The sequence below is a fragment of the Marmota flaviventris genome, chromosome X, assembly GCF_047511675.1.
Source record: "Marmota flaviventris isolate mMarFla1 chromosome X, mMarFla1.hap1, whole genome shotgun sequence".
Classification (NCBI taxonomy): domain Eukaryota; kingdom Metazoa; phylum Chordata; class Mammalia; order Rodentia; family Sciuridae; genus Marmota; species Marmota flaviventris.
Window position 1 is genome coordinate 118,179,177 of NC_092518.1, and position 24,538 is coordinate 118,203,714.

Genomic DNA, 24,538 nt, shown 5'->3' on the forward strand with positions numbered 1-24,538 from the left:
TGGGCCTTGGTGTCTTCATCTGTAAATTGGGGATAATAATAGCACCTGCCTCCCATGGCTGTTGTGAAGATTGAAGGAGATTATGTATACCAAAGCGCCCAGCACAGTGCCTGGCATGTTGTAGTCATTCAACAAAATGGTTGTTGAATCTGAATCCGGTGCTACACCCCCTGGTCTAGGCCATCACAACTGGAGGAATCACTTACCAGGATCAGCCCTGGCATGCCGAGTGCTTTGTGTGTGTTACCTGCTCTAAGAAGCTGGCTGGGCAGCGTTTCACCGCTGTGGAGGACCAGTATTACTGCGTGGATTGCTACAAGAACTTTGTGGCCAAGAAGTGTGCTGGATGCAAGAACCCCATCACTGGTAGGCTAAAGAGTCCTTGCTAAGTCTGCCAGGCTAGGTTTTACGCATGGTAACCATCTCTCATTTTCCTATGTCGTCGGTTTCATCCACAAAGGCCCCAAAGAATGCCCTTCTGCCCCTGCCACTATGCTCCCAAAGGTCCCACAATAGTTTGGATTCTCCCCCAGGTCAGGTTAGCATTTGCAATACAGAACACTTCCTGAATACTGCTGAATAGCTAACCATGCCAGGAGTTCACAATCCTGAGACCATGGGGGGGGGGGTGGGGGGGTGCGGAGGGGGGAGGCACTGCACAGGGGGGTTGGGGGGAGAGGGAAAGGGAGGGATGCTGGTGGGGATGGGGTTGGGGGAGGGGGAGGACCAGGGAGGCCGGAGTAATAACCTGGGATGGGGACACCCCATAGTTGAAGGCTAGCGCAGAGGTACCTGCTGGCAGGGTTTATTTTTTTATTTTTTTTATTTTTTTATTTTTTTGCGATCAGAAGCAAAGCTAATCACTTCATTCCTCATCTCGCGGCCGCGATCCACGTGCCCCGGGCCCTTTCCCCTGCCTCCAATTATCCCATCTCCCGGGGGAGCCTTGAAATGTACATTTGAGAAGACTTTTGCCATCCTCAGGGAAAAGGACTGTGTCAAGAGTGAGCCACCCAGTCTCTAAAGCTAGGAAGCCCCCAGTGTGCCACGGGAAACGCTTGCCTCTCACCCTGTTTCCCAGCGCCAACCTCCGGGGCAGGCATCCGGGTGGAGAGAGGACTTGTCCCTCGTGGGTGGTGGTTCTTTATAGAAAAAATCGAAGCTTAGCAGCTCCTCGAGGCCCGGTAAGTGCACACCCCACAAACAGCCCAAGTTTGCCTCCTGGTGGCCACTTTGATGCCATGGCCCTGACCTAAATCAAAAGAAACTGATTATGCTGGGAGGTCCGGTGCGGTGCGCGTCACAGGGCGATAGCAGTGGCATGGGAATGTGGGTTCTTTAAATCAGGAAAGCCTTTGGCTGAGCTCCGGCATTTTCTCAGGTCCTTGAGAGCCGTAGCAGGGTTGCAGCGGCGTGGGGCCAGTGCGCGGTGGAGTGGTGGGGGGCTGGGAGCAGGCCAGACACTGACTCTGCGTGCTTGTCGGCTCTGTGAATGGGGCAAGTCATCATTTTATCTCTGAACCGCAGCTTCCTCACCTGTATTCATTCAGCTGTCTCTCTCGTTTTCTTTTGTTTTTCCACAGGGTTTGGTAAAGGCTCCAGTGTGGTGGCCTATGAAGGACAATCCTGGCACGACTACTGCTTCCACTGCAAAAAATGCTCCGTGAATCTTGCCAACAAGCGCTTTGTTTTTCATGGGGAGCAAGTGTATTGCCCTGACTGTGCCAAAAAGTTGTAAATCGACAGGGGCCCCTGTCCTGTAAAATGGAATTTGCATCATGTTCTTTGTGTCCTTGCCCTCTCTGCCCAACACCATCTGTAGGGGAAGAGTGGCCTTTCACCTCTTTAAAGTTGCTCCTTCTGTCTTTTCTCCCATTTTACAGTATTTGTCACATAAGGGCACACAGTGATCATGTTAGGATTTAGCAAAAAGCAACCTTGCAGCAAAGCTCATTACTCTATGGCTGCAATGAAAAAACAAAACAAAACAAAAACAAAAAAAAACAACAAAAAAAAAAAACAAAAACTTAGATAGATTGACTCTTCTGCATGTTTATCATAGAGCAGAAAAGTGCTAACCATTTAGCTCCTTCGTGATGTAAGCAAGAAGCATACGTGATAAAGCCCCCACTGAGTTATCTTTTGTGGCTCAGCTGGGACCCACCATGTAGTGACATGACATGCAAGAGTTGCAGCGGCTGCTCCAACTCACTGCTCACTCTATTCTGTGAGCAGAAAAAGAACTTGCTGGAATGCATGGTGTAACTTTTTCATCAAAATTCTGACTTCTGTTCTTTTGTGCTTTCACTTGACTAACAAGAATTTCCAGAAAATTAACATTTGAACTTAATGGTAATTCTCACCTGACCTTTCCCCATACTAACATTGGATTTCCTGGTGTGGCATGTTTTCTGAGTGTTCCTACTTTAAAACATGGAACATACAGGTGATTTGGGAAGTGTAAACAGGCCTGAGAAAACGAGCCTGTTTCAGAGCAACAGTGTCACAGCGAGTACGTATGGAAGCTTATCAAAACTAACCCTGCTGTCCTTTTTATATTTTTTAATTAATGATATTTTTGTTTTAATAGTAAAATAGTTTATGGGTTTGGAAACTTGCATGACAATATTTGAGCCCCCTCAGACATACTTTCAGTTTTGAGAGTCATCCTACAAAAGTGACTATAAAACTCTAGAGGGGTAGCTGAGCAGGCGCCAGGGCTGTCATCAGTGTGGTTGTGACATTTCAAAACCGTGACAAGTTGAATTCCTTGTAACATAGTAGTTGTCTGCTCTTTGTCCGTGTGTTCAAGAGGACTGCAAAGTCCCTTCTCTTGTGATTACTAAGACTTTTCCTTAAGAGTTTAGCTGGATCTCTGGGGGAGTGGGGAGGCCACCGTCCTTACCAGCGGAACCAGATTTCCACCTCCTGCTTCCCTGAAATGCAGGATCACCTACTTACTGTATTCTTCATTATTATATTACATAGTATAATGAGACAATATCAAAAGTAAAATGTAATGACAATACATATTAACATTCTTGTAGAAGTGGTTATAGAAGCCAATGCCTCATTTCTACATTTTGTCATTAGATATTATCATCTAACGTTTCAGTGTATCCTTACAGAAATAAAGCAGCATAGAAAGAACTTGCCTCCTGTCTTTCAGTTCTGCACAGAGGAAGCACTATAACCTGATAGTACTAAACTAGAAATCCAAGTAACTTCTTCTGAGAGATTTTCCTCAGCTCAGTGCAATTACTCTGAACATAGATTATAAACAAGCCTATAATGCCACTTTGATCTAGTTAAAAAATAAAACCTAGTGACCACTCTGACCCCAAAATAGCATGCCCCAGGATTGCATCTCTTAAAAAGGATGAGTTGATTCTATTTGGCCAGGGTGGTGTGAGTGGGGTAGGGGGGGCAATCCCAGATGAGGCATGTCACTGAGAAGTAATCATGGTCCCTGATTGTTTCAGAAGGATCTTCCTCTTGGCTCCTTTCCTCTTGGGCCCTCTGGAGGCCATGATCCATGCTGAGCACTACTGTAGCCCAACTGCATAATCTCTGCCATCTACTTTAATGAGACCCAGTTTCCTCCATGAGGTTTGGGCCCATGTCTCTTGTTAGGACTGAGGGGCTAGAAGAAGTGTGGGCAGAGGAAGAGGCTGGTCCAGCATACAGCTCCCCAGTTGCTATAGCTTTCAGATCACCACACACTGACATAAGCGGTTCACACATCCCACCCACACCCTTGTGGTGGGTTCTGTATAGTTCAGGAGTCCCAGGGCATCAGAAAGCTACTGTGCCTGCCTTCTGGCATGGAAGGGTCTAACAGGCCCTAAGGGCATCTCTTCATTGCACTTCAGCTAAGAGGCAGAGTTGGAGGGATGAGAGGGTGTTAGGTTTTGATGGGCTCCATGGCTAGGGCAGAATCCCTTAGTAGCTAACATTTACCATCTCAGAAGAGGATGGAAACCTGTCAAAAACCACTGGGGTTTTTGTTTTGGTTTTTGGTGCTAGAGATTGAACATGGGCCTTGCATGACCATGAACGTTTTTAAGAACATGGAACATCCCCTTGTGTTTCTCTAGATCAAATTCGATGTCAAAACCTTTAAACCAACAGAGAGTCTGTCCAGTCTTCTGGGGACACCAGGGAGCAGGGATGGTGGATTAGGGAGTGGAGAGCAGCTGTTCTCTCTGCTTCTCAAGGGAGCAGGTTCTTGAAACTACAGCAAGGAAAAAAAAAAAAAAAAAAAAAAAAAAACCAAAGGAGATGGGCCTGGGACAGACAAGCCACTCCCTTCCCTGAATACTTGGAACCTGGCTTATGCCCTTTTCCCCAGGAGAGCCCATGACAGCACCCCAGTGATCTCCACTTCTGCAAGGTCCACTTGGGCCAGGCGATGGGCCTTTCCACACCCAAGCTCACCCTCCTTTACCCAGAACTCCTGTCCTTCTGGAAACTGGTACTCACCTTGCTGGTTCCTTGGCCTCTATAGTCTGCTCATTGCTCTAAACTCCTCTGTTTTCCTACCCTTACTTCCCCTCCAAATCTGTCCTAGATTGCTCCAAGCACCTCAATCATTCTTTTCTTGCCTCCATTCTGTTACCTTCACCCCCAGTCCACAAAACCTGAATTAGTGGCCTGAGTTCTACTGAGGAACAGCCACATTGCCTAACATTCCTAATACAGCCACTCCACTACTTGGCCACATTCCCAACAGATTGCCCCCACCACCTTCTTCACCTAAGACATGGAGGCCTATCAAGTGTCTGCCTTCAGCAATTGCTCAGCACTTAGTACTTAAACATCTTCAGAAGCAAATACCTCATACATTTTGGATCTGCTCCTCCAGCCCATGCTAGGTCCATGGTTTCCATTTTCTAGATGAGAAAATGGAGGTTCAGATGGGTTGAGAAGCTTGCCTGACAAGCCACACCCTCTAGTTTATCAATGGTGACACTGCATTGTCATAAAAAGGAATGCATCACAATAAGGAAACTACCATGCACTATGCTCAATACTTTAGAAGGCAATTGTGTGTGTTGAAAAAGCAACAACTGTAAGGCTCAGGAGGAATGAGGGTAAATTTCTACTTACCACGTTGTCAATAAAGAAGCATTTTCATCCTCAAAGGGGATCAGAATCTCAAAACAGGCCAACTATGGCTAATAGGATGGTGTCGGGAGCCAGGCTGCCTGTTCAAACCTTGGCTGCTCTGCCATCTCTTAGCGATGAGATCTTTGGCAGTTCCCTAACCTCTCTGAGCTTGTTGTTTTTCACCTTTAAAATGAGACTCCTACTTTGCCAAATCACATGCAGATGACATGATTATGAGTGCTTAATGAGTGGGGTGACTGGCATCCAGTAAATGTAATCAATGTTAGCAAAAATTTTCTCCCCAGCACCAAAGACACTGCTCTGGTGTCCCTGACCTACCTTGTAAGCCAAAAGACAATTTTACTCCCATAGCAGTATGGGGGTGTCTTCAGAGTTGGAGAGACTTAAATTCAAATACCAGCTCTTCCTCTTTCTAGTTGTGCAACCTGGAAAAAATGCCAACCTGTATAAATGGCAATGTTCTGTAGGTAAAAATGAATACCACACCTCATAGGGTTTTCTGAGGATTTAAAATGATGTCTCTAAAGAGCTGGCATATGGTACATGGAGAGCTGACCACCATTATACCACAGAATTGGAGAAGTAGAGGAGCAGCTAGGACCCATCTGGAAACACTAACTGGACTGCTGGGAAGGGAGATGTTCTGCTTAAACAAACCAGGCCAGGGGTGGGGCACTAAAAACAACAGGGAATTGACCCCTGATAAGATTAAGTGATGGACAGTTTGCCTTCCACCTCTGGCTCCTTGGCAGTAACTCCTATTTCATATCTCCTGATGTTCTGGCCCCGACCAGAATGAGTGGCATTTAGGAATGTCAGAATTATAGAACCAAAAGGGCCCAGAGCCCCCTTCATTTGATAGACAAGGAACAGGGCTCAGAGAGGAGAGGCAGTGTGCACAAAGTCACACACACACAAATCCTTGTGGCTAGGATTCAGGTCTTCAGGGTACTGTGGAGCACTGACAGGATCCCATATTGCACTGCTGGGTTTTCTAGGCACTGAAGCTGTGTAAAGCTTCATTCTACATGCAGTGCCCATGATAACAGTGATGTAAGAAATGTGCTCATCTGTAAAACCTGGTAGTGGCCAGAGATCTGTGTCTCAGGGAGAGGGCATCTAAAAGCTATAGAGGGAGGGAAACATGAGGGGATAAGCAGGGAGAAGGCTAGGGATTCTGTTACCTTGGAGTGGTAAACAGAACACTCTGGTTCAGCAGTTCCAACAGATGAAGCAACAGTACTTGGTACCTGACTTGGCAGTGAAGAACTCCTCAGATAAATACATGGAGGTGGTACCTTTGGCAGGAATGGGATGTGTCTGCTTGTGTTGATTCAAATGTACATAGAATGCTCTTGAAAGGCCAGTGGGGAATAGCTACATAACTGCCAGACCCCAAATACCTGGGATAACAAGTACCTGGCCTTTTCAAAAAACTTAGTGGAGGAAAGCAAGTTCATTAAACAGCCGGATGTGGCACATGCCTGTAATCCCAGTGGCTCAGGAGGATGAGGCAGGAGGATCATGAGTTCAAAGCCAGCCTCAGCAAAAGCAAGGCCCTAAGCAACTCAATGAGACTCTGTCTCTAAATAAAATACAAATAGGGCTGGGGATGTCGCTCAGTGGTCGAGTGCCCCTAAACTCAATCCCTGGTTACCCCTCCCCCAAAAAAGGTTCAAACTAAACATCTGTGGGTATATCAGAATATTTGCTTTATCATTCACAGTTAACAGTAATGTAATGAAGAAAATGTACATATAAAATAGCACACAAACTGCCTGAGTATAGACTTTAAAAAACAAGCAAGCAGGTGTGGTGGCACAAACCTATAATCCCAAGGGTTTCGGAGGTTGAGGCAAGAGGATTGTGAGTTCAAAGCCAGCCTCAGGAACTTAGTGAGGCCCTAAGCAACTCAGTGAGACCCTGTCTCTAAATAAAAAAATACTGGGAATGTGGTTCAGTGGTTAAGTAAGTGCCCCTGGTTCCCTGGGTTCAATCCTCAGTACCAAAAATCAATCCATCAATCAATCAAACAAAAAAAGTGAGCAAAAGAAAGAATAAAGAAATTAAGAAATGTAGAGATAGGTTTCCTCTTCTGAGTCAAGCAATGAATTCAAGGATTCAAGATTTAAAAGGCCAGGGGAATAGATATCTCTTCTGAAATGTTCTGGAACTAGATAGTGGGGACGCCTACACAACCTTGTGAATGTACACTTCAATTACAACAATGACTTTTCGTTGGATGTAGTGGTATGCACCTGCTGCCCCAGCTACTCAGGAGGCTGAGGACTGTTTGAGCCCAGGAGTTTGAGGCCAGCCTGAGCAACAGAGGGAGACCCCATCTCAAAGAGAAAGAAAAGAAAAAAGAAAATGGTGACTGTTAGATTATGATTTTTACAATAAAGAGATTTTAACAATGGGCCTTGATAATAAGTGCAAGCCATCACAGGAAGAGCAACAAGTAGCATCCTAAGAGTTGTAGGAAGAAGTTAAGAGTTGGAAGAAGAGTTCTTACTGTCCTAGAAGTGTAACTCTGTCTAATCACCAACTAGATGAAGAGGGAAAGCAGAAGATCTGATTACTAGTTCTTGACCTTGCTGGTTCCTTGTGTTCATAGTTTAATTAACAACTTGGTATGACCAGTACCAGTACATTTTTTGCCATTATAATGAAAACAAAAATTGCTTTATCTGTGAAGTTTATTTCATACAGATCAGAGTTACAGGGAACGGTAACAATGTTTCAGCATGTGATATTTGTGCAGAAAAATAGCATTTCATATTTTAAGATGATTGTCTCTGCCTTTTATACAAAAAAAGCTAGTGTATAAAAATAGTTTTAAACCTAAGGCATCCTGCCTAATCTATAACAAAGGTACAGTACTCTGTGTAGCAATGAACCAGGCAATCAGAAAGAATCATTACCTTCGTTGACTAATTCAAGACTGGTGGCCAAAAGGAACACAGGCCTGCTTCAAACTATTTGTGATTCAACACTAAAAGCTCATTACCATGAGGACAAGGAATCTGCATTCAAGTTTTATGGAATCATATAGCCTATGTGCCTATCACGGGAACTGAAGAATAACACTGCTGCTGTCCTCACCTGCAGCCAGTGCCTAGAGAAAGGCAAGTATATTTTGGTTACATATCCCAAGCCTATACTGATGGACAGAACTAGGGAACACAAACAGAAAAAGATGATAAATATTCAACATTTAGAGGAATTAAACATACCCCGAGACAATGGCCAAGTACTGCTTTATGGACACAACAAATATAACCCATCTTTTGGTAGATAAGCCCCAATACGTACTTCAAAGGAAACACTGACAGGAGTGTGAGAGATGCTGAATGCTCCAAGTTTATGCTTTCCAAGACTGCTAGCATTTGTGGGTATCAATGCCGGGCACTGACAATAGAAGAACTGAAATATGCATATATTATGCTCAAATTTTACTATATCATGCAGCCTTTGGCATTTGTATATTAGAGACAATCTGATAGCTTTTGCCAGCAATCCTGAGTGCCTCACATCTTCTATCAAGTTCTCCACAAAATCAAACTTTCTAGTAGTTAAATTGATGTCATTGTCAAACAAGAATCATTAAGACTTCTAATACATGATGAAAGAACATCGTTCCTTTAATAGAGTTCTTTTAGAAACTCAATAGTTATCACCTAATGAAAGCACCCTGGATATACACACTCCAACACACATGGAGATACACACAAAAGACAATTATGATTTTTTAAGGGAAACCAAAGCATTTCTTTTTAACTCAGAACTCTCACAAGAGAAAAAAATGATATGAACACCTTCCAAGACAGATGTCAGGGTGACCTTCGGATGTATCCTTTCTTTTTTGTTTTAATGGTCATTTCCTTTGCCAGGTTCAAGTATGAAGCAGGTGAATTCTAAGGCATAGGCCTGGGAGTTATCCAGAGTGGAGGACAGATCAATCTTCTAGGCTGTACGAGGTTTATGTATCTAAGCAGAGGGAAAAGGAAAGAAAGACCAGTAGAGAAGATGCTGGTGGTCTCATGGCAATTTGTCCCTGGCCTCCTTTTGGGGTGGGCCTAGGACCCCATAGACTGACACACTGGGGCCCTTAAAATGTTCCCCTCTTCCTAGATCCCCAAAGGAGCCCACACTGCCTCACTTGATTTCTAAGAGAGCTTCTCAAGAGAAACAATGGTCTTTTGGGGTCTCTTGGTTTTGGAAACAGAGGATGAGGGACTAATTCCAAAGACCTTCCTGGACCTCTGACCTAAAGGAAAATTATGTTCTTGTCAAGTTGCTGGTGGATCAAGAGCTCTGAGGAATCTGGATCTTGAAAAGAACTTAGTTTTTTGTATCTGACAGGAAATGCAGGACATAAAAATTAGAAGCAAGCCATCTACTCTCTCAAAACTAACTTAATGGAAGACTCTATTCTAAAGTATTCCTGCAGACTCAACACCATCTTCTTCCTCTCCTCCAAATAATGCCCTACTGCTAGAAGTAGGAGAGGGTTCAAGGTCATCTGCCTTTGGAGCAAAGCAGAGATGGGATGAGGCCTTACTGGAAATAGTAGGCACAGATTGGCTTTTTTTCTTATGGTCTGTAGGCATCTGAGGATTTGGGTGGGATGTCACAGAATCCTTCAAATTTTGTTTGTGGCTATCAGGGGTGACGTTTGTGTCTGGTGATTCAGTGTTGTGACTACTACTGTCAATTTTGCCATAAGTCTGCTCCTGAGGTGTGCTGACATTCGGGATGGATTGGGTGGTGGTGCTGAGTTCCTTTGCTTTTCCAGTTTTTGCTGTGCGTGTAGATGATCTTTTGGTAGATGACCTGGAGAGAGATGTTTTGGTTAAGATCCAGATAGTACCAGGCCCAGTGGCACACCCCTATAATCCCAGCAGCTTAGGAAGGCTGAGGCCTTTGTGAGTTCAAAGCCAGCCTCAGCAACTTAGTGAGGCCTTAAGCAACTCTGCAAAACCCTGTCTCTAAATAAAATATAAAAAAAGGGCTGGGGATGTGGCTCAGTGGTTAAGTGCTCTTGGGTTCAATCCCTGGTACAAACAAAACAAAACAAGGTCCAGATAGTTCCAAAACCAAGCCTGTACCCTGAAAAAAGCATTATTTTTTAGTTAACTTCTAAGCGATGCTTTGGGTATTAATGAACCTCCTGAATCCTAGCATGGAAAGGCTGGAAGGGACCAGGGGATCACACACTGCTTTTCAAATTGCATTCTTGAAAGCCCTACAGTGCCACAGAGGTACCAGGACTTAGGGAGCAGATAAACACATAGGAACCCAGTCCCCCTCCTTCATGTTGGTCAAGGGAAATGTCCACTATGGCACAGTTAGAGAACCAGAGCAGGATTTGTAACTCTAGAGCTCTTTTCAACTGTTTCTGAGCCTCTTAGTAGCCTTGTGTTTCCACAGGCCCTTATAGCTTAAACATCTTTTCAGGTAATCACCCAACTACTATTCCTTTCCAAGAAACTAACCTCTAACTTGGTTCCCCATCTAAAAAATGAGGATATTATTACCAATCTCACAAGTACTGTGAGAATTAAAGTAGGCCATGTAAAAGGCCTGGTTACAACAGGCATTCAATAAATAGCCCCTTCTCTGATTTTATGAAACAACAGTCATTGTGTAAAGAAAAGCAGTTTGGGCTCTGCCCTTTAGCAGTGGGATGTTGAAAAAATCCCCTTAGCTCACTGCACCTCAGTTTGGTTGTCTAATCAGGAGGAGGCTCCTTACCAAGCAAGGTTATAGTGGGGCTTAGCTTATTTCTGTAAAGTTGAGTGTTTGGCATGTGCAAAGTAAGAGCTCAAGAAATAATGTTGCTTGGCATTCTAAGAAGGTCAATCATAATCCCCCCAAGTTTATTCAGATAAATAGGATGCAAAGTGACTTACTTTAAGCCTTTTGCTTGAGTCGAAGACTCTTTCAGGGTTTTTTGCCTGAAAGGTTTCAGATCACCATTAAAATATGATTTCTTTTCTTTATCGGTCTCACCAGTTGTGGCTTGTAAAAACATCAGTTTCTGAGGCATTTTCTTGGCATTTTTATAAGGCATTTTGGGCTTGTTAGGTGACTCTCTGCCATTTCCATTGGCTAGGGAAGAGAAAGGAACAAAATTAAAACTGGAGTTTCAAACAACACAAGAAAAAGACAAAGCTGCAATCCTGAGGAGATGCGGGTGCCTGACACAGAGGGCATCAGGCAGGTAACACTCTGGGGAGCCAGGCCTACCACCCCCAGCTGCTTGTGGTGCTTGAGCTACAGTCAGTGCTGCCCAGTACCTGCACTCACCCTGCCCTCCATGCACAAAGGGGCCACCTTTAAGGAACCTGTCCTGTGCCCTGAAAAACTGGTGGACCAGTGGGTAGGGCTACTTCTTGCTACTCACACCTGGCATTCATCTAGAACAGGCTGGCCCTGAGTTTGTCTTGCCCCCAAATGCTACTTCTCACACTGGACTCTCCTGTGGGCTCTCCTCCTTCCAGCTGACCCAAGGCTTCTGTCCTAATGCCATACACTGGCTGCACTCTCACCTGACTTCTTTGAACCCAGTCCTTGTGTGGTAGTAACCACTCTCTGTTCAGGTGTCTATCTCCCCAAGGCTTTTCAGTACCTTGAGAATACCTTGCTTACCTGTTCAATGTCTGCTTTCAGGATAAATATGGATCAATAGTGTTTTCTCAAATGCCCATTACTATGAAGTATTTCCTACTTGGAGGGAGTCACCAATATATTTCAAGAGGGTATGAGCATCATGACACAATTTCAATTTTTCCTTATAAGTTAGAAAGTCGAATCCCACCTAGAGTTAATCACAGCTGCCTTCTGAGGCTCTAAGCTATGTCAACAGTCCTCATATTCTACTGAGAAAGAGCTACCACCTACAATCTAATAGCATAAAGTGTAAAATTAAGAAGCAGTGGCAAATATTTATTGACAGTTAGCTGCTATTCTTAGTATTACTCAGATTTATCTCACTGAAATCTCATGCCCAACCCTGGTAAAGAGACATTATCTCTCCCTCTTGCAGATGGTAAAGCTGGGCACAGAGAGGTTAAATGACTTGCCCAAGGCCACAAAGCTCAGATGTGACAGAGCCCTTAAATATAAACCAAGGCAGTCCAGCTCCTACATGGCAACTAACAGAACATTAGGCACAAACAAACCTGATGGGAACATTGTATCAAGGGAGTCCTCATCACTTTCTGTCTCATCCTCATCATCAGCTTCATCCTCTTCAGATGTATTACTGCCAGATATTTCTGAGGCCTATGGTCAAAAAAGAAAATCAATATTATATCTAATATTCAATCATTCTGGCTTAGAATTTAAGAGAATTTAGATATCAAGACTGGATTGATGGCTAACTTTCAATACTTCAACTACACGGTAAAAAAAAATTCTAACAACATTAAGTGGTCCAAAGAATGGGGACAGGGGCAGGTTGCCCTTGTTGTGTCTTTCAGCTAGAGAAAGACCCTCAAGAATTAAAGATTTCCCTGAGCAAGAACAGACACTACAGCCTTGAACTGGTATTCATCATCTCTGCTTAGAATTTTACCAAAGACAGGGTGGCTTCATAGTATAAACGACTATAACTGAACAATTGTAAAAAGGCAAAATATAAGTTTTGTAACACAGGATATAAAGAGCAGCACAGAATCTAGGAAAAAGGCATGTGCTCAATCAAAAGACACACTGTTGGGGGAAGCAAATAATGATGCAACAGACACAGAAACTTTCCACCATAAAGGGGAGAAAAACTGGAGTTTGCTAAATTGAAGAACATCTGGTCCACTAAACTAATATTATGTGAGGCAAACCAGCATGGGAGAAGCTCCCTGCAGTACATATATCTAAAGAACTCCTCACTGGGGTAGGCAAAAACTCCTACAAAGGCAAGTGACAAAATAGGAAAATGGGCAAATGACTTGAAAAGACATGTCAACAAAGGGAATCTCAAAATGGTCAGGAAGCATATCAAAAAGCACTTGACCTCATTAGTCATCAGAAAGTATTGATAAATTCAACAGCAATGACATTAGGAGCTTCTACCTAGCAGAAGATGACAATTAGAAAAGCCAAACCTGTATATGGGGTAAAAATGGGAGCTCATAACCCACTTGAATCAAATTGTGAAATATGATATATCAAGAACTATGTAATGTTTTGAACAGCCAACAATAAAAAATTAAAAAAAAAGAAAAGCCAAACCATTTGGAGGGTGAGGATATCTACAACACACAACCAAAAAAGCAGCAATATCTAGGAGATTTAAAGAGCAAGAAAAAGACAAAACAACCAAAAGGTTTAGGTAAAAAGACCTATAAAGCATTTCACATGAGAGAAAACATGAAAGCTAATTAAAGACAGGAAAACATGTTCAACCTCTGTAATGATCAGGGAAATGTAAACTTGATACTTTATACCATGGCCATAAGATCAGCAAAAAGGCAAAAGTTGGCAAGGATGGGAAGTAAGAGGCATTCTTTCTTTTTTTTTTAAATATAGGTGTTCAATGATTTTTATTTTTTTAAGAGGAATTCTTATATACTGCTGGCAGTAGAATGGAGACTACCTTTGTGATGTTCACATCTGTCTTTCTTGTCCGCTTCATTATTTCCTCAATTCTCTATTAAAAGGAAAACAAAAAGTCAAACATGAAAAGAGATTAAAAACCAGTGGTCCTGAAGCAGTTGATTATCTCCATTTTACACAGGCGGACAATGGCACACAATGTATGCTCCAAAACCATAGATTTCACCCACAAAAGACATGGCAGGACAGCTGGCCTCCCTGTTCTTCTGAACTGGTTTCAGCTATAATATGCCATGAATGGTGACAGTTGTACTTTTTATTACAACATAGATACCCAAATGACAATTTCTTACTTCTATTTTCACATAGACATTAATTAGAGTAAGCATATTTTATTGCAGACAAATTGGAGTTTTTAGTAGGATTTTAGTCTTTACGGACCTTTCCTGAGGCTAAATGAAGATAATGCACCTCAGTCATGGCACTGTCAACAGATCTCGTTACTAAAAATAGACAGGAGGCTGACAAGAGGTATATTTTAGGGAGGGTTAAGAATTCCCTACCATGCACGGGGCTGGGTTATATATAGCTCAGCACATTTGAGGCACTGGGTTCAATCCTCAGCACCACATAAAAATAAACAAAATATTGTATCTATCTTAACAAAAAAGAATTCTCTACCATGCATAAGGTGAGGAGAACTGTGACTCCCTGGCCAACTCAGGGTGCCTCATGATTTATGGACAGGGAGGTCCTGTACACCTCAGCCCAGGTTGGGGCTCCCAGATGAGCCATGTGAGTTGCATAACATGTGGCTCACCCTTACAAATGGCCTGCACCTTGGCCTCTCAAAGATGCCTGCACTTCTTCCCATGATAGTTACTGCAAATGCTAGCCAGTTTAGAACTCTAACTTTTGACAACCCGTACCATGACTAGTCATTCCGTTCAAAGGAGCTGTGTTCCCACAGGTTTGCTATATTGTGGCAATGCTGTAATCATTACCAAGGGTTCTTGGGGAAGTGGTAATGAAGAGGAAAAACCTTCTATATATAAACCAGCTCCTTGGATAAGGAAGAGGAGAGTATAGTGGGAAAAAAGCCAGATGTTAATACACACCTGACTTGTGATTTTCAAAAATGCCACCCAATTGTGTTTAACACAATCAAACACCCCAAAACAGAAAACACTTACCTTTTTTCTCTCTAATCTTTCTTGTAAATTTTGTAACATAATTCTCTCCTGCTCCTTCTTGCGTTTATCAGCTTCTTCCTGAGCTTTTATTTTGGCATCCCCTTTCTAGAAAAAGTGTGTAAAAATATCATTTAATTTCAATATATGATAGCACATTTAAAAAGTCAACTGTTGTAATCTCTTGACTGAGCACTCCTATCTATGACCAGTCATGGATTATCAGTTTTCAAACCATTAGTTAGAATACACAGAACTAGGTGAAATGTTATCTGGAAGGCTCAGGATGTCAAGAGTATCATTATGAACATCACATCATCTTACTTTAAAACTACGTAGGTGACTATGGAGCTATCCATTAACATAGCAACAAGAGTGAAAAGTCATATTTCTCCCAGTGTCATGAGAGAATCCACAAAGGTTCCTTCTAGAGAAATGCAAGCACACACAATCATTTATGGAATTTACATGTTACCAAATTTGATGAATCACACACTAAAATTGGGACTAGAAATTAGACTATGGTAATAATTCAAACTGAGTATAGTCTGAGCTCAGTTCAGGAATTTAGTTTCCTAGTGGCTTGAATTTAGAAGGGTGATATATTCTTACTGGTGAATCTGATTTTGAACTTTGCCTGGTGTGGGAGGTGTTGGGTGCAGCTGTGAATGCCATTAGTGTTACCACAGAAAGCAAAATTGGGGAAAACCAACCTGGGATATCTAATCTGAGCAAGCAGTTTGGATTTTAAACTAAAGGACTACTAATCTATAATATACTGTTTTCTGCTTTTTTTTAGCTGCCCTTGAGAAACTTGGGGACTTTGCCAAGGATGGCTGAAGATGACCTGCAGTGGTAATGGGTTATAGTGAAACTGTAATGTTAAAGTGCCACAGGGAATGCTACATCTCCTTACAGACAGATGTCAGCTGGGCATGGTGGAGCAAGCCTATCATCCTGGCGGCTCAGGAGGCTGAGGCAGGAGGATCGTGAGTTCAAAGCCAGCCTCAGCAATGGCAAGGCTCTAAGTAACAGGGTCTCACTGTTGGGCTGGGGATGTGGCTCAGTGGTTAAGCATCCCTGTGTTCAATCCCTGGTACCAAAAATAAGAAACAAAGATTGCTGCCTTTTTTTTTTTTTTTTGGTGGTTGGGGATGGAACCCAGAGTCTCATACATGCTACGCAAGTACCCTACCACTGAGCCACATTCCCAGCCCTGCTGTGAGTTTCAACTAAATTTTATTAGCTGGTTCTTAATTGCTGCTAAAATGTTAAGCCAGTAAACCTGTAGTAGTACTTCCTGGTCTTGATGCTGACATCCTTTGTTCTTTTTAATCTCGTTTTCTTGTTCTTGCCCATCTTCACATTTTGAGAGCTCTTCTGCTTGGCCTTTGTCCACCTTCTCTCTCACATCTGCCACTTTCCTAGGAAAACAAGAGTATTCAAATAATTCTTAGTATTTATCTTAGTTGCTACCATATACAGCTTGCAGTAGTATGCAACCTTTTATAATGAAATTGCTCCCACACTAATACAGTTTACATTTGCACCATATTCACTACATTTACTGTGTTGTTACTACACAAAATTTACACAATTTCACCCTTTTTTTAAAAAGTGGGGGAACTAGCCTGTGAGTAGAAAAGGACTTCTCTCAAGTACTGGACTACTTTGAATCTTAAAAACTGTGCATACACATGCACACCTGCAAAACAGAAAAGAATTACTCCTGAACTGTTTTAGAGATCCTCCCCTGCTGGGAGCCATTAGCCAAGTAGGTATGACAATTTCCTTGCCAGCGTACCCTATGTTGCTTAGTGGAAGGACTCGTGAAAATAGGACATTTTGCAGTGACATTGCATCTAAGGTGACCTTGCTCAAGGACCAGGGCGGATCTGGGTTTAGGGTGTTCCCGGTTTAGGATAATCCGGGTTTAGGGCGTTCCCGGTTTAGGACTATCCGGGTTTAGGGTGGTTCCAGGTTTAAGGTTATTCCTGCTGGGAATAGGGTGTATCCTGCTGCCTGAGTTCCCCTTGAGTTCTCACGGGATTCAGACAGTATTTTTTGGGAGACAGAAGCCCAGTGGGGGTGGATTTGGGCAGAGAACGTGGATTTCCCCAGAACGTGATTGTAGACAGCTGGTGTGAGTTCGGGAATAAAGAGTTGCTGTTTGAATCTACAAGCTGTGTGGTGGCTCGTGATTTTGTGCCCAGCCAGACTGCGGCACTCCCCAAAGTCCTTATTTACACATGCTTACACCCAATCTCACCTGGGTAATGTAGAGGATGGTCTAGTGGTGCCCCAGTATCCAGCGCTTTCAAATGCTAAATTAGCCATGTTTACATTAGGTGATAATATTCTTCCACTTATAATTTGTTAATATTCACAATATCCCCTTTCTCCTCTTTCTCTGAGCCCATATAAAGTTTATGGAAAGTGTGAAATTATATTGCACAGAACATGTAAAATTATATTGCAAAGAAAATAAAGCCAGTGCTGTAGGTATTCCTTGCAGGCAGTGGACAGAGGTTTACATTACAGGGCTCAACTTAAAATGGGTCCATAAATGGAAGAGCAAGGAACCTTTCTTTTCAAGTTCTGAGGCATATAGCTGTATATGAGGTTTGCTGCCCACAAGACATCCTACAAGCAGTGACTCACTGGCCAGATGAGATTCAGGTATCACAAAGGTCTTTGGAAAGTACCCAAAGTGAAACAAGAGTATGTATAATTTCCAGGTTTACAAATACTGAAGTTACAAGTCTTAAAGGGCCTGACACCAGAAAATACAAATATAAATGTCATGTGATCACTCAAGTGCTACTGTGCTTAGAGATGGGAACTCTGGGCATGAGTTTGGTCTTTTTATACAGTAGCACAACCTAATGGCACACAATATATGGAGATTAAAAGGGACAGAGAGGTCCTCTATGTTCAGCCACTCACTTGGTTAGAAGGTAACAAGGAAATTTTGATCCTTGCTGAAGAAAAATTCAATTTTTGAGAAATTATAACTTGTGGGTAATATTTCAAAATTGGGGCCCCAGCCTAGACTAGTATAGAAAGGATGATGATTTTGTGCTGACCTTGGTTCCATTTCTTTCTGGAGTCTCTCTTCTTCTTTTTTGTCTTTTTGTTCACGAGCAAGACGGCGTTTCTCTGCCAAAATTTTCGTGGCTTCCTCAGCACTCATGGTTCCTGGTGCAATTTTATTACCAGACTCTAGTTTAAATGAAAATGTAAAATAGTTAGTTTAGTGAACTTATTGTCTCTCAGTCTAATAAATAAGTACAATATAACCCAAAACATTAAAAAATGAACAATGTGTGCTTAGATCCAAATTTATAAACCATAAGCAAACTATAGGTGATTTGTTCAAAGCCTCAACTGTTCCCTGACAAGAGAATTAGCATTTTCTTTTAAATAAATACTTTTTCCAAAATGCAATACTATACTTCTACTTTGTTTTAGCTATACTTTTTTGGGGGGTGGGTGGGTACCAGGCATTGAACTCAGGAGCACTCGACCACTGAGCCACATGCCCAGCCTTATTTTATATTTTATTTAAAGACAGGGTCTTGGGCTGGGGATATGGCTCAGTTGGTAGAGTGCTTGCCCTGCATGCACAAGGCCCTAGGTTCTAATCCCCAGCACCACAATAAAAAAAGAGAGACAGGGTTTCACTGAGTTGCTTAGCACCTAGCTTTTGCTGAGGTTGGCTTTGAACTCAGGATCCTCCTGCCTCAGCCTCCCGAGCTGCTGGCATTACAGGCTTGCACCACCACATCTGGCCTTGTTTTAGCTATTTGGAGATAACTTGATCAAATTACTGTATAGGAAAAGATTAAGATATACTGATTATAGGGAAAGTCAAGGTTTAGCCTGGTCCAAATGAAGAGTATAAATCTTAAATACCTGATTAACCAAAAAATACATTAGGCATACATCTGGAGATCTGTGGCACATTTTCATTACTTTCCAGTTAAACTCTGATAACAGTGTGTGTATCTGGTTATCAATAAAGTGTCTAACTATAGATGATAACCAAAGAAACCAAGACTATCAGTAAAGTAAGGTGAAGATGTGGAGGCCTATTATCATATTTTAGTCTGTGTAACTCATTGCTTTACTTAAAACAAATCACATGTGAAAAGGAAAATTTTAAGACATATCAAGAATGAACAATATGCAATAAAAAGATTATTTCTGTTACAAAGAATTTACTGTGAAATTCCTTTAAAAAGCAAAACTCCCTAATGTATTTAAAATTAAGTAATGTCTGTAGGTGTAAAAATGTGTGTGGAAGGCAAAACAGCCATGTGGCAATTTTCAGGAACCTGCATACAATACAAACTAAGGCACACCACATGGTCTGACCTATATATGGAACCTGACCTACATCTCCTAATGGAAACCTGCTCATCCAGGAATGGCTAGATGTGCTCTCTCCAGCAATCATCTAACATCAGAGCTGGGAGAGCCTACAGGGATCTCCTAGATCAACCCTCTCATCCAACCTGTGCTTTTAGCAGTAGTTTCAAAATGAACTTTCCAAAACAAAGAGGTGGGGTGAATACGAAGCTTTGGCAATGACAAGTAAGCAGAGAAGCTACATTCCAGGAGAACCAGTGATTTAGTTAAATTCTCTTAATATCTAAAAGAAAGATCACTCCCTAAAGTTCTTTCCATTGGGGAATAAAATGATATTGACCACTCCCAAAGTACCTCAGGATTTTATGTGTTGTTAAAATGAACTTCTTAATTTTTTTTTTTTATACCGGGGAATGAGCCCATGGGTGCTTTACCACTGAGCTACATCTCCAGCCCTTTTAGTTTTCATTTGAGACAGTGTCTTGTTATGTTGCTTAGGGCCTCACCAACTTGTCCCAATTGGCCTCAAACTTGTGATCCTCCTGCCTCAACCTTCCGAGTAGCTGGGATCAGAGGAATGTGCCACCACACCTGTCTTAAAACACACTTCTTAATGAGAGAACTTACCCTCAGAGATCATCTGTTTTTGGCTCACAGGCTCATATTTGTTTGGGGATTTAGAAACCGTTTCTCTTTTCTTTTTGACAATACCATCTGGCACAAATAGGGTACGTTGAACAGGTATGATTTTACAGGGCAGAGGAGCATGTACTGATTGTTTTGACAAGACTGGTGAAGGTGATGGTGGGCGGTTCTTTTGAATGTGCCTGCTGAGAAAAAGTAACAAATGTGTGTTAGTTAATTTTTAGTATACAATTTGATAAAATATAAAGTCTCAACACTATGAGATAATGATCATAAGATTATGATCTGGGAATTTTTATAATAGACAAAGCTAAATCCATTTTAAAAGTTTTTTTTCTTCACATTTGTGTTACTGCACATACAATCATATTTCATCATCAAACACTGACATGAAATTTGTCCTGACATGAAATTAACACCTACCAGAATGGTTGCAAGTAGGCTACTTACTTACATAGTATTTACGGGAGAGGGTGGATGACACCCGCTGGCAGGAGACGGTGACTGCATATTAGATAGTATGTTTGAGGATGGATGCTTCTTGATAACAGGGTTGGAGGTCTGTCTGTCCATTTCTGGTTTCTGAACAGGCTAATGCAGTAGGATATTAGTAAGTATTTTATTGCAGCTAGCTTTCTAAAAGAAAAACATTCTGAATAAAGTACAATTATAGTTCCTTAAATCCACAAATTTCCTTTAGTGCTTGAAATCAGGTTCAGACACATTTTCTTCTAGACTAACAATTATATTACACAATTCAAATGGATCACAGAAATAACTAATTTATGAGAAATCTTTTTTTCAAAACCTATTTCCATTTCTAAGTCTTAATTAAGGGTTTGGAAGACTTCTTAAAAATCTTTTCTTCAGAGTTCAGAAACAGTTCATAGGAATGTTACACTTTCTCCCTTCAACCAAAAGTAATATTCCACAGTTTGGGGGAAATATTACACTAGAGTAACAAACATCAGAGATTTTAAATTACTTAGTGAATTATTTTATTAATTTTATTGCGCAACACTATAATAGTGATAATTTTGTTGTAAAACCTAACCTATTATGTTCTATACAATGAAATACACACATTTTAATAGGAATCTTGTCAATAAAACATGACAAACTTCTGAAGAGTCTCTCACTTTTACCTGGAAGATAATTTCATGCTCACCTTGGGGGATGCCTTGTAGGACACTTCTGCCACCACCTTAGGGGATGATTCCAAGCTCTCCTTGGGTGATGCTTCCACTTCCCCTTCAAGAGGCACCTCCACATTTGCCTCAGGAAGTGTTTCCACACTCTGGGATACTTCCATGTTTGCCTTACAGGGAGCTTTCATGTTCACCTTAGGGGATGAGTCCATGCTCCCCTCAGGGGATGTATCTAGGCTCACCTCAGAGGAGGCATCCATGCTCACCACAGGGGACACTTCCACACTAACCAAGGGGGATGTTTCTGTGCTCACCACAGGGGACAATTCCATGTTCTCCATGGGGGAGGCTTCCATGTTCAACAAGGCATCCATTCTCACCTCAGAGGGCACTTCCATTTTCGCCTTGGGAGTAGCTTCCACATTTACCTTAAAGGGTGTTACTACTTTCTCCAGGGGAGCCATTTCTAATTTTGTCTGAAGAGGCGTCTTCACTATTGGCTTACTGAACATGATGGAACTCTTCAATTCGTCACTACTGTGGCTACGCAAGGGCATATGTACATACTGGAGGAAGTGATTGGTGACACCTATAAGTGAATGAGGATGGAGAGTAAAATACCCTAAAGTTAGAAATTTGATAAGACAGTATAAGAACAGGAACAGAGAAAAGAGACAACTGTTTATTAGGAAATCACAGAGATTACACACATCACAGGAAGTATTCCCCAACAACAGTCACTGTGAAAGCAATGGTCTTTATTACAGATGAAAATAAGATGTTTTTCCAAAGTTGATGTTTGCCATTTCTGTTTTTTATACCTTTATTTTATTTATTTATATTTTTACATGGTGCTGAGGACTGAACTCAGTGTCTCACACATGTCAGTTAAGGCTATACCACGGGGCTACAGCCCCAGACCTGCCATTTATATTTTAACTGCACTGCACTCCAGAATTATTTTCATGAAAATTGCAAGGTCTTCAACATCTTTAAAAAGTAATATGAACACCTTCACCAGGACTAGATTTTAACCATTACAGGTGGTTACATAAGACACTTCATAGTTGATCGTTGCAGAAGGGAATTAAGAAAAGCATTTTCTCAGCCATATTAAAAACTGTACTAAGACTTACTCGGAGTGGGCTAGATCTCAAAGGTCTCTTCCAGCTTCAGCAAACCAAATATTTTTTTTTTTTGCCTAGGGAAGGAGCAAAATGCTAATATTCCATGTCAGCTTGTATGGAAGAAAATGGTAATTCCAATATTTGCAACCAGGCAACCTCATACATTGCTGGTGGGATTGTAGATTTGTATATGCTTCCTGAGGAGCAATTTGGTAATATGTATCAAAAGCCATTTAAGTAGTATATACTCTTTGTTTTAGCAATTCCACCTCTGGATTTATCCTTAGTAAAAAAATAAAGATAAAAAACCTAGATAAAGGGGTTGGGGATTTAGCTCAGTGGCAGAGCACTTGCCTAGCACAGCAAGGCCCTGAGTTCAGTCCTTAGCCCTGGAAAAAAAAAACTAGATAAATATGTAAAAATGTATTCACATTGTTGCTAACTAAACTATTGTTTAAAATACTGGGATAGTTGAAAATATAATCCAAATATTCAAAAGAAAACTTGCACTATAGGAAGGCAGTCATTAAAAGAAGTAATTTGCAATTTTTTGGATACAGGAAAATGATATTTATTGAGTTTAACAAAGGCAGGCTACTATCTCCTTTTGTGAAAAAATATATATGTGGAGAGATATTAAATTACCAGTGTGCCTTGAAATATTAGGGAGATTACACTTAAAATCTTGTTCTATGCTAAATGTTTACTGCTTATATAATAAAGTAAACATTTTAAAAATGTCTGTGGTAGTTTTCTTAACACTTGGTACAATTATTTGGTACATCAACTTTACGTGGCAAATTTTCATGATTTTGTCAAATATTTAAAATAGAATTATCAATTGACTACTTATGAAAAAAACTTGACAAAGTTGTTATTTTTTTACTTCCTCATTTTTGATAAAGAAAGCAGTTTCTTTACATATCTACATGTGCCTAACAGTTACATTAATTAACACAAAAAATTAGTATTATAGAACATGTATAAAGTATAAGATTTTTGTGTGATCCTAGAGACTGAACCTAGGGTCACTTTATCACTGATCATTATCTCCCTCCAGTCCATTTTTTTAATATTTATTTTTTTAGTTGTAGTTGGACACAATAACTTTATTTTACTTATTTATTTTTATGTGGTGCTGAGGATCTAACCCAGGGCCTCGCCCGTGCTAGGCAAGCGCTCTACCCCTGAGCCACAACCCCAGTCCCGCTCCAGTCCATTTTATTTCTGATTTTGACATGGGGTCTTGTTGCCCAGGGTGGCCTGGAACTTGCCATCCTCCTGCCTCTGCCTCCACATTGCTGAGATTTTAGGTGTGCTAAAATCTACACTTAGCTCGTTATAGAAATTTAAGACAAAATACTGAGTTTTTCATGATAGTGATCTATTAAGCCAAAACAAAAATAATCAGAAATATCTAGATTGGTAGTGGGGGAAACTGGCAGAAACTAATCTGATTATATATATATATACATATACACACACACACACACACACACATACACACACATAAAGCATGCCAGGAATCAGAGTACTACAAGAAAGACTGATACAATGTTGATTCATTTTACTAATCACATGAAAATGACAGAAAAAAAAAAGAGGTGGGATGTATTCTGGAAAGGAAAAAGCAGAGAGGGTAAATAATGGGGACAATGCAATAGACCTTTCCATTATTGGGGATATCTTGCTGTCCATAGGCTATGTAAACTACAAATGAGAAAGTCCTCATAATCCTGAAGATTTGTTTTGTTGTACTTACAATCTTTATGTCCCTAATTGAAAACTGGAAGTTTGATCAATGTTATTGTTCCATATTTTTGAATAAAAAAAGGTTAGTAGGAAATTTTCTTGTTTGATATTAGTGAAATTCTTCTATATTTTTAGAATCTATAGAGCTTTAAAATTTAACCAACATGGGCTGGGGTTGTGGCTGTCATTGAGCACTTGCCTAGTGCATGTGGGGCCCTGGGTTCCATCCTCAGCACCATGTAATAATAAATAAATAAATAACAGTTGAATAAACAAAATAAAATTTAACCATCACCAAGTTAGTCATCTCATCCTATTAATTACCCATTACCCAGTTTAATCTACCATGCTAGAAATTTTGTAACTATTGATTCAAATTATTTTGACACCTAAAAGCAAAAAGTTAAGTGTTAGAGTCTACTTTTTAAGTGCAAACACGAGTACTTTCAGGCTTTTTTCCATGTGCCTGTTACCTGGAGTATCTTTTCCTGGGATGGATAATGAAGCAGCAGTCTTGCTTCTGGCTACTGATGCTCTTGTTGGGATAAGCAGGCGACTGATTAAATTATTCTCTGAGGGATTGCTATAAAATCGACGAGCTAAATGATAAAAAAAC

General features: G+C 41.2%; 2 protein-coding genes across 9 annotated transcripts in view; one reads left to right on the forward strand and one right to left on the reverse strand.

The window, feature by feature from the left end:
- Nucleotides 1-3,150, forward strand: part of Fhl1 (four and a half LIM domains 1) — a 58,286-nt gene extending 55,136 nt beyond the window's left edge. For 4 of the 5 annotated variants that reach the window (XM_071606192.1, XM_071606193.1, XM_071606191.1 and 1 more), the window contains 3 exons: nt 180-366; nt 985-1,184; nt 1,584-3,150. In XM_071606192.1, coding sequence (XP_071462293.1) covers nt 180-366; nt 985-1,184; nt 1,584-1,667 — 471 coding nt within the window. In that variant the 3' untranslated portion in view covers nt 1,668-3,150. The remainder of the gene's footprint in view (nt 1-179; nt 367-984; nt 1,185-1,583) is intronic. The other variant, XM_071606194.1, reaches the window with a different exon arrangement.
- A 4,661-nt stretch (nt 3,151-7,811) lies between these two features.
- Map7d3 (MAP7 domain containing 3) overlaps nt 7,812-24,538 on the reverse strand; it is a 32,398-nt gene continuing 15,671 nt past the window's right edge. Inside the window, exons 7-18 of one of the 4 annotated variants that reach the window (XM_027940167.2) lie at nt 24,396-24,521; nt 21,064-21,632; nt 20,350-20,486; nt 19,878-20,080; nt 17,966-18,101; nt 16,165-16,303; nt 14,883-14,987; nt 13,730-13,783; nt 12,318-12,420; nt 11,046-11,244; nt 9,695-9,966; nt 7,812-9,120 (exon numbers count right to left, since the gene is read on the reverse strand). In XM_027940167.2, coding sequence (XP_027795968.2) covers nt 9,113-9,120; nt 9,695-9,966; nt 11,046-11,244; nt 12,318-12,420; nt 13,730-13,783; nt 14,883-14,987; nt 16,165-16,303; nt 17,966-18,101; nt 19,878-20,080; nt 20,350-20,486; nt 21,064-21,632; nt 24,396-24,521 — 2,051 coding nt within the window. In that variant the 3' untranslated portion in view covers nt 7,812-9,112. Of the gene's footprint in view, nt 9,967-11,045; nt 11,245-12,317; nt 12,421-13,729; nt 13,784-14,882; nt 14,988-16,164; nt 16,304-17,965; nt 18,102-19,877; nt 20,081-20,349; nt 20,487-21,063; nt 21,633-24,395; nt 24,522-24,538 lie in introns of all 4 variants that reach the window. The other 3 variants (XM_071606788.1, XM_071606789.1, XM_071606787.1) reach the window with 3 other exon arrangements.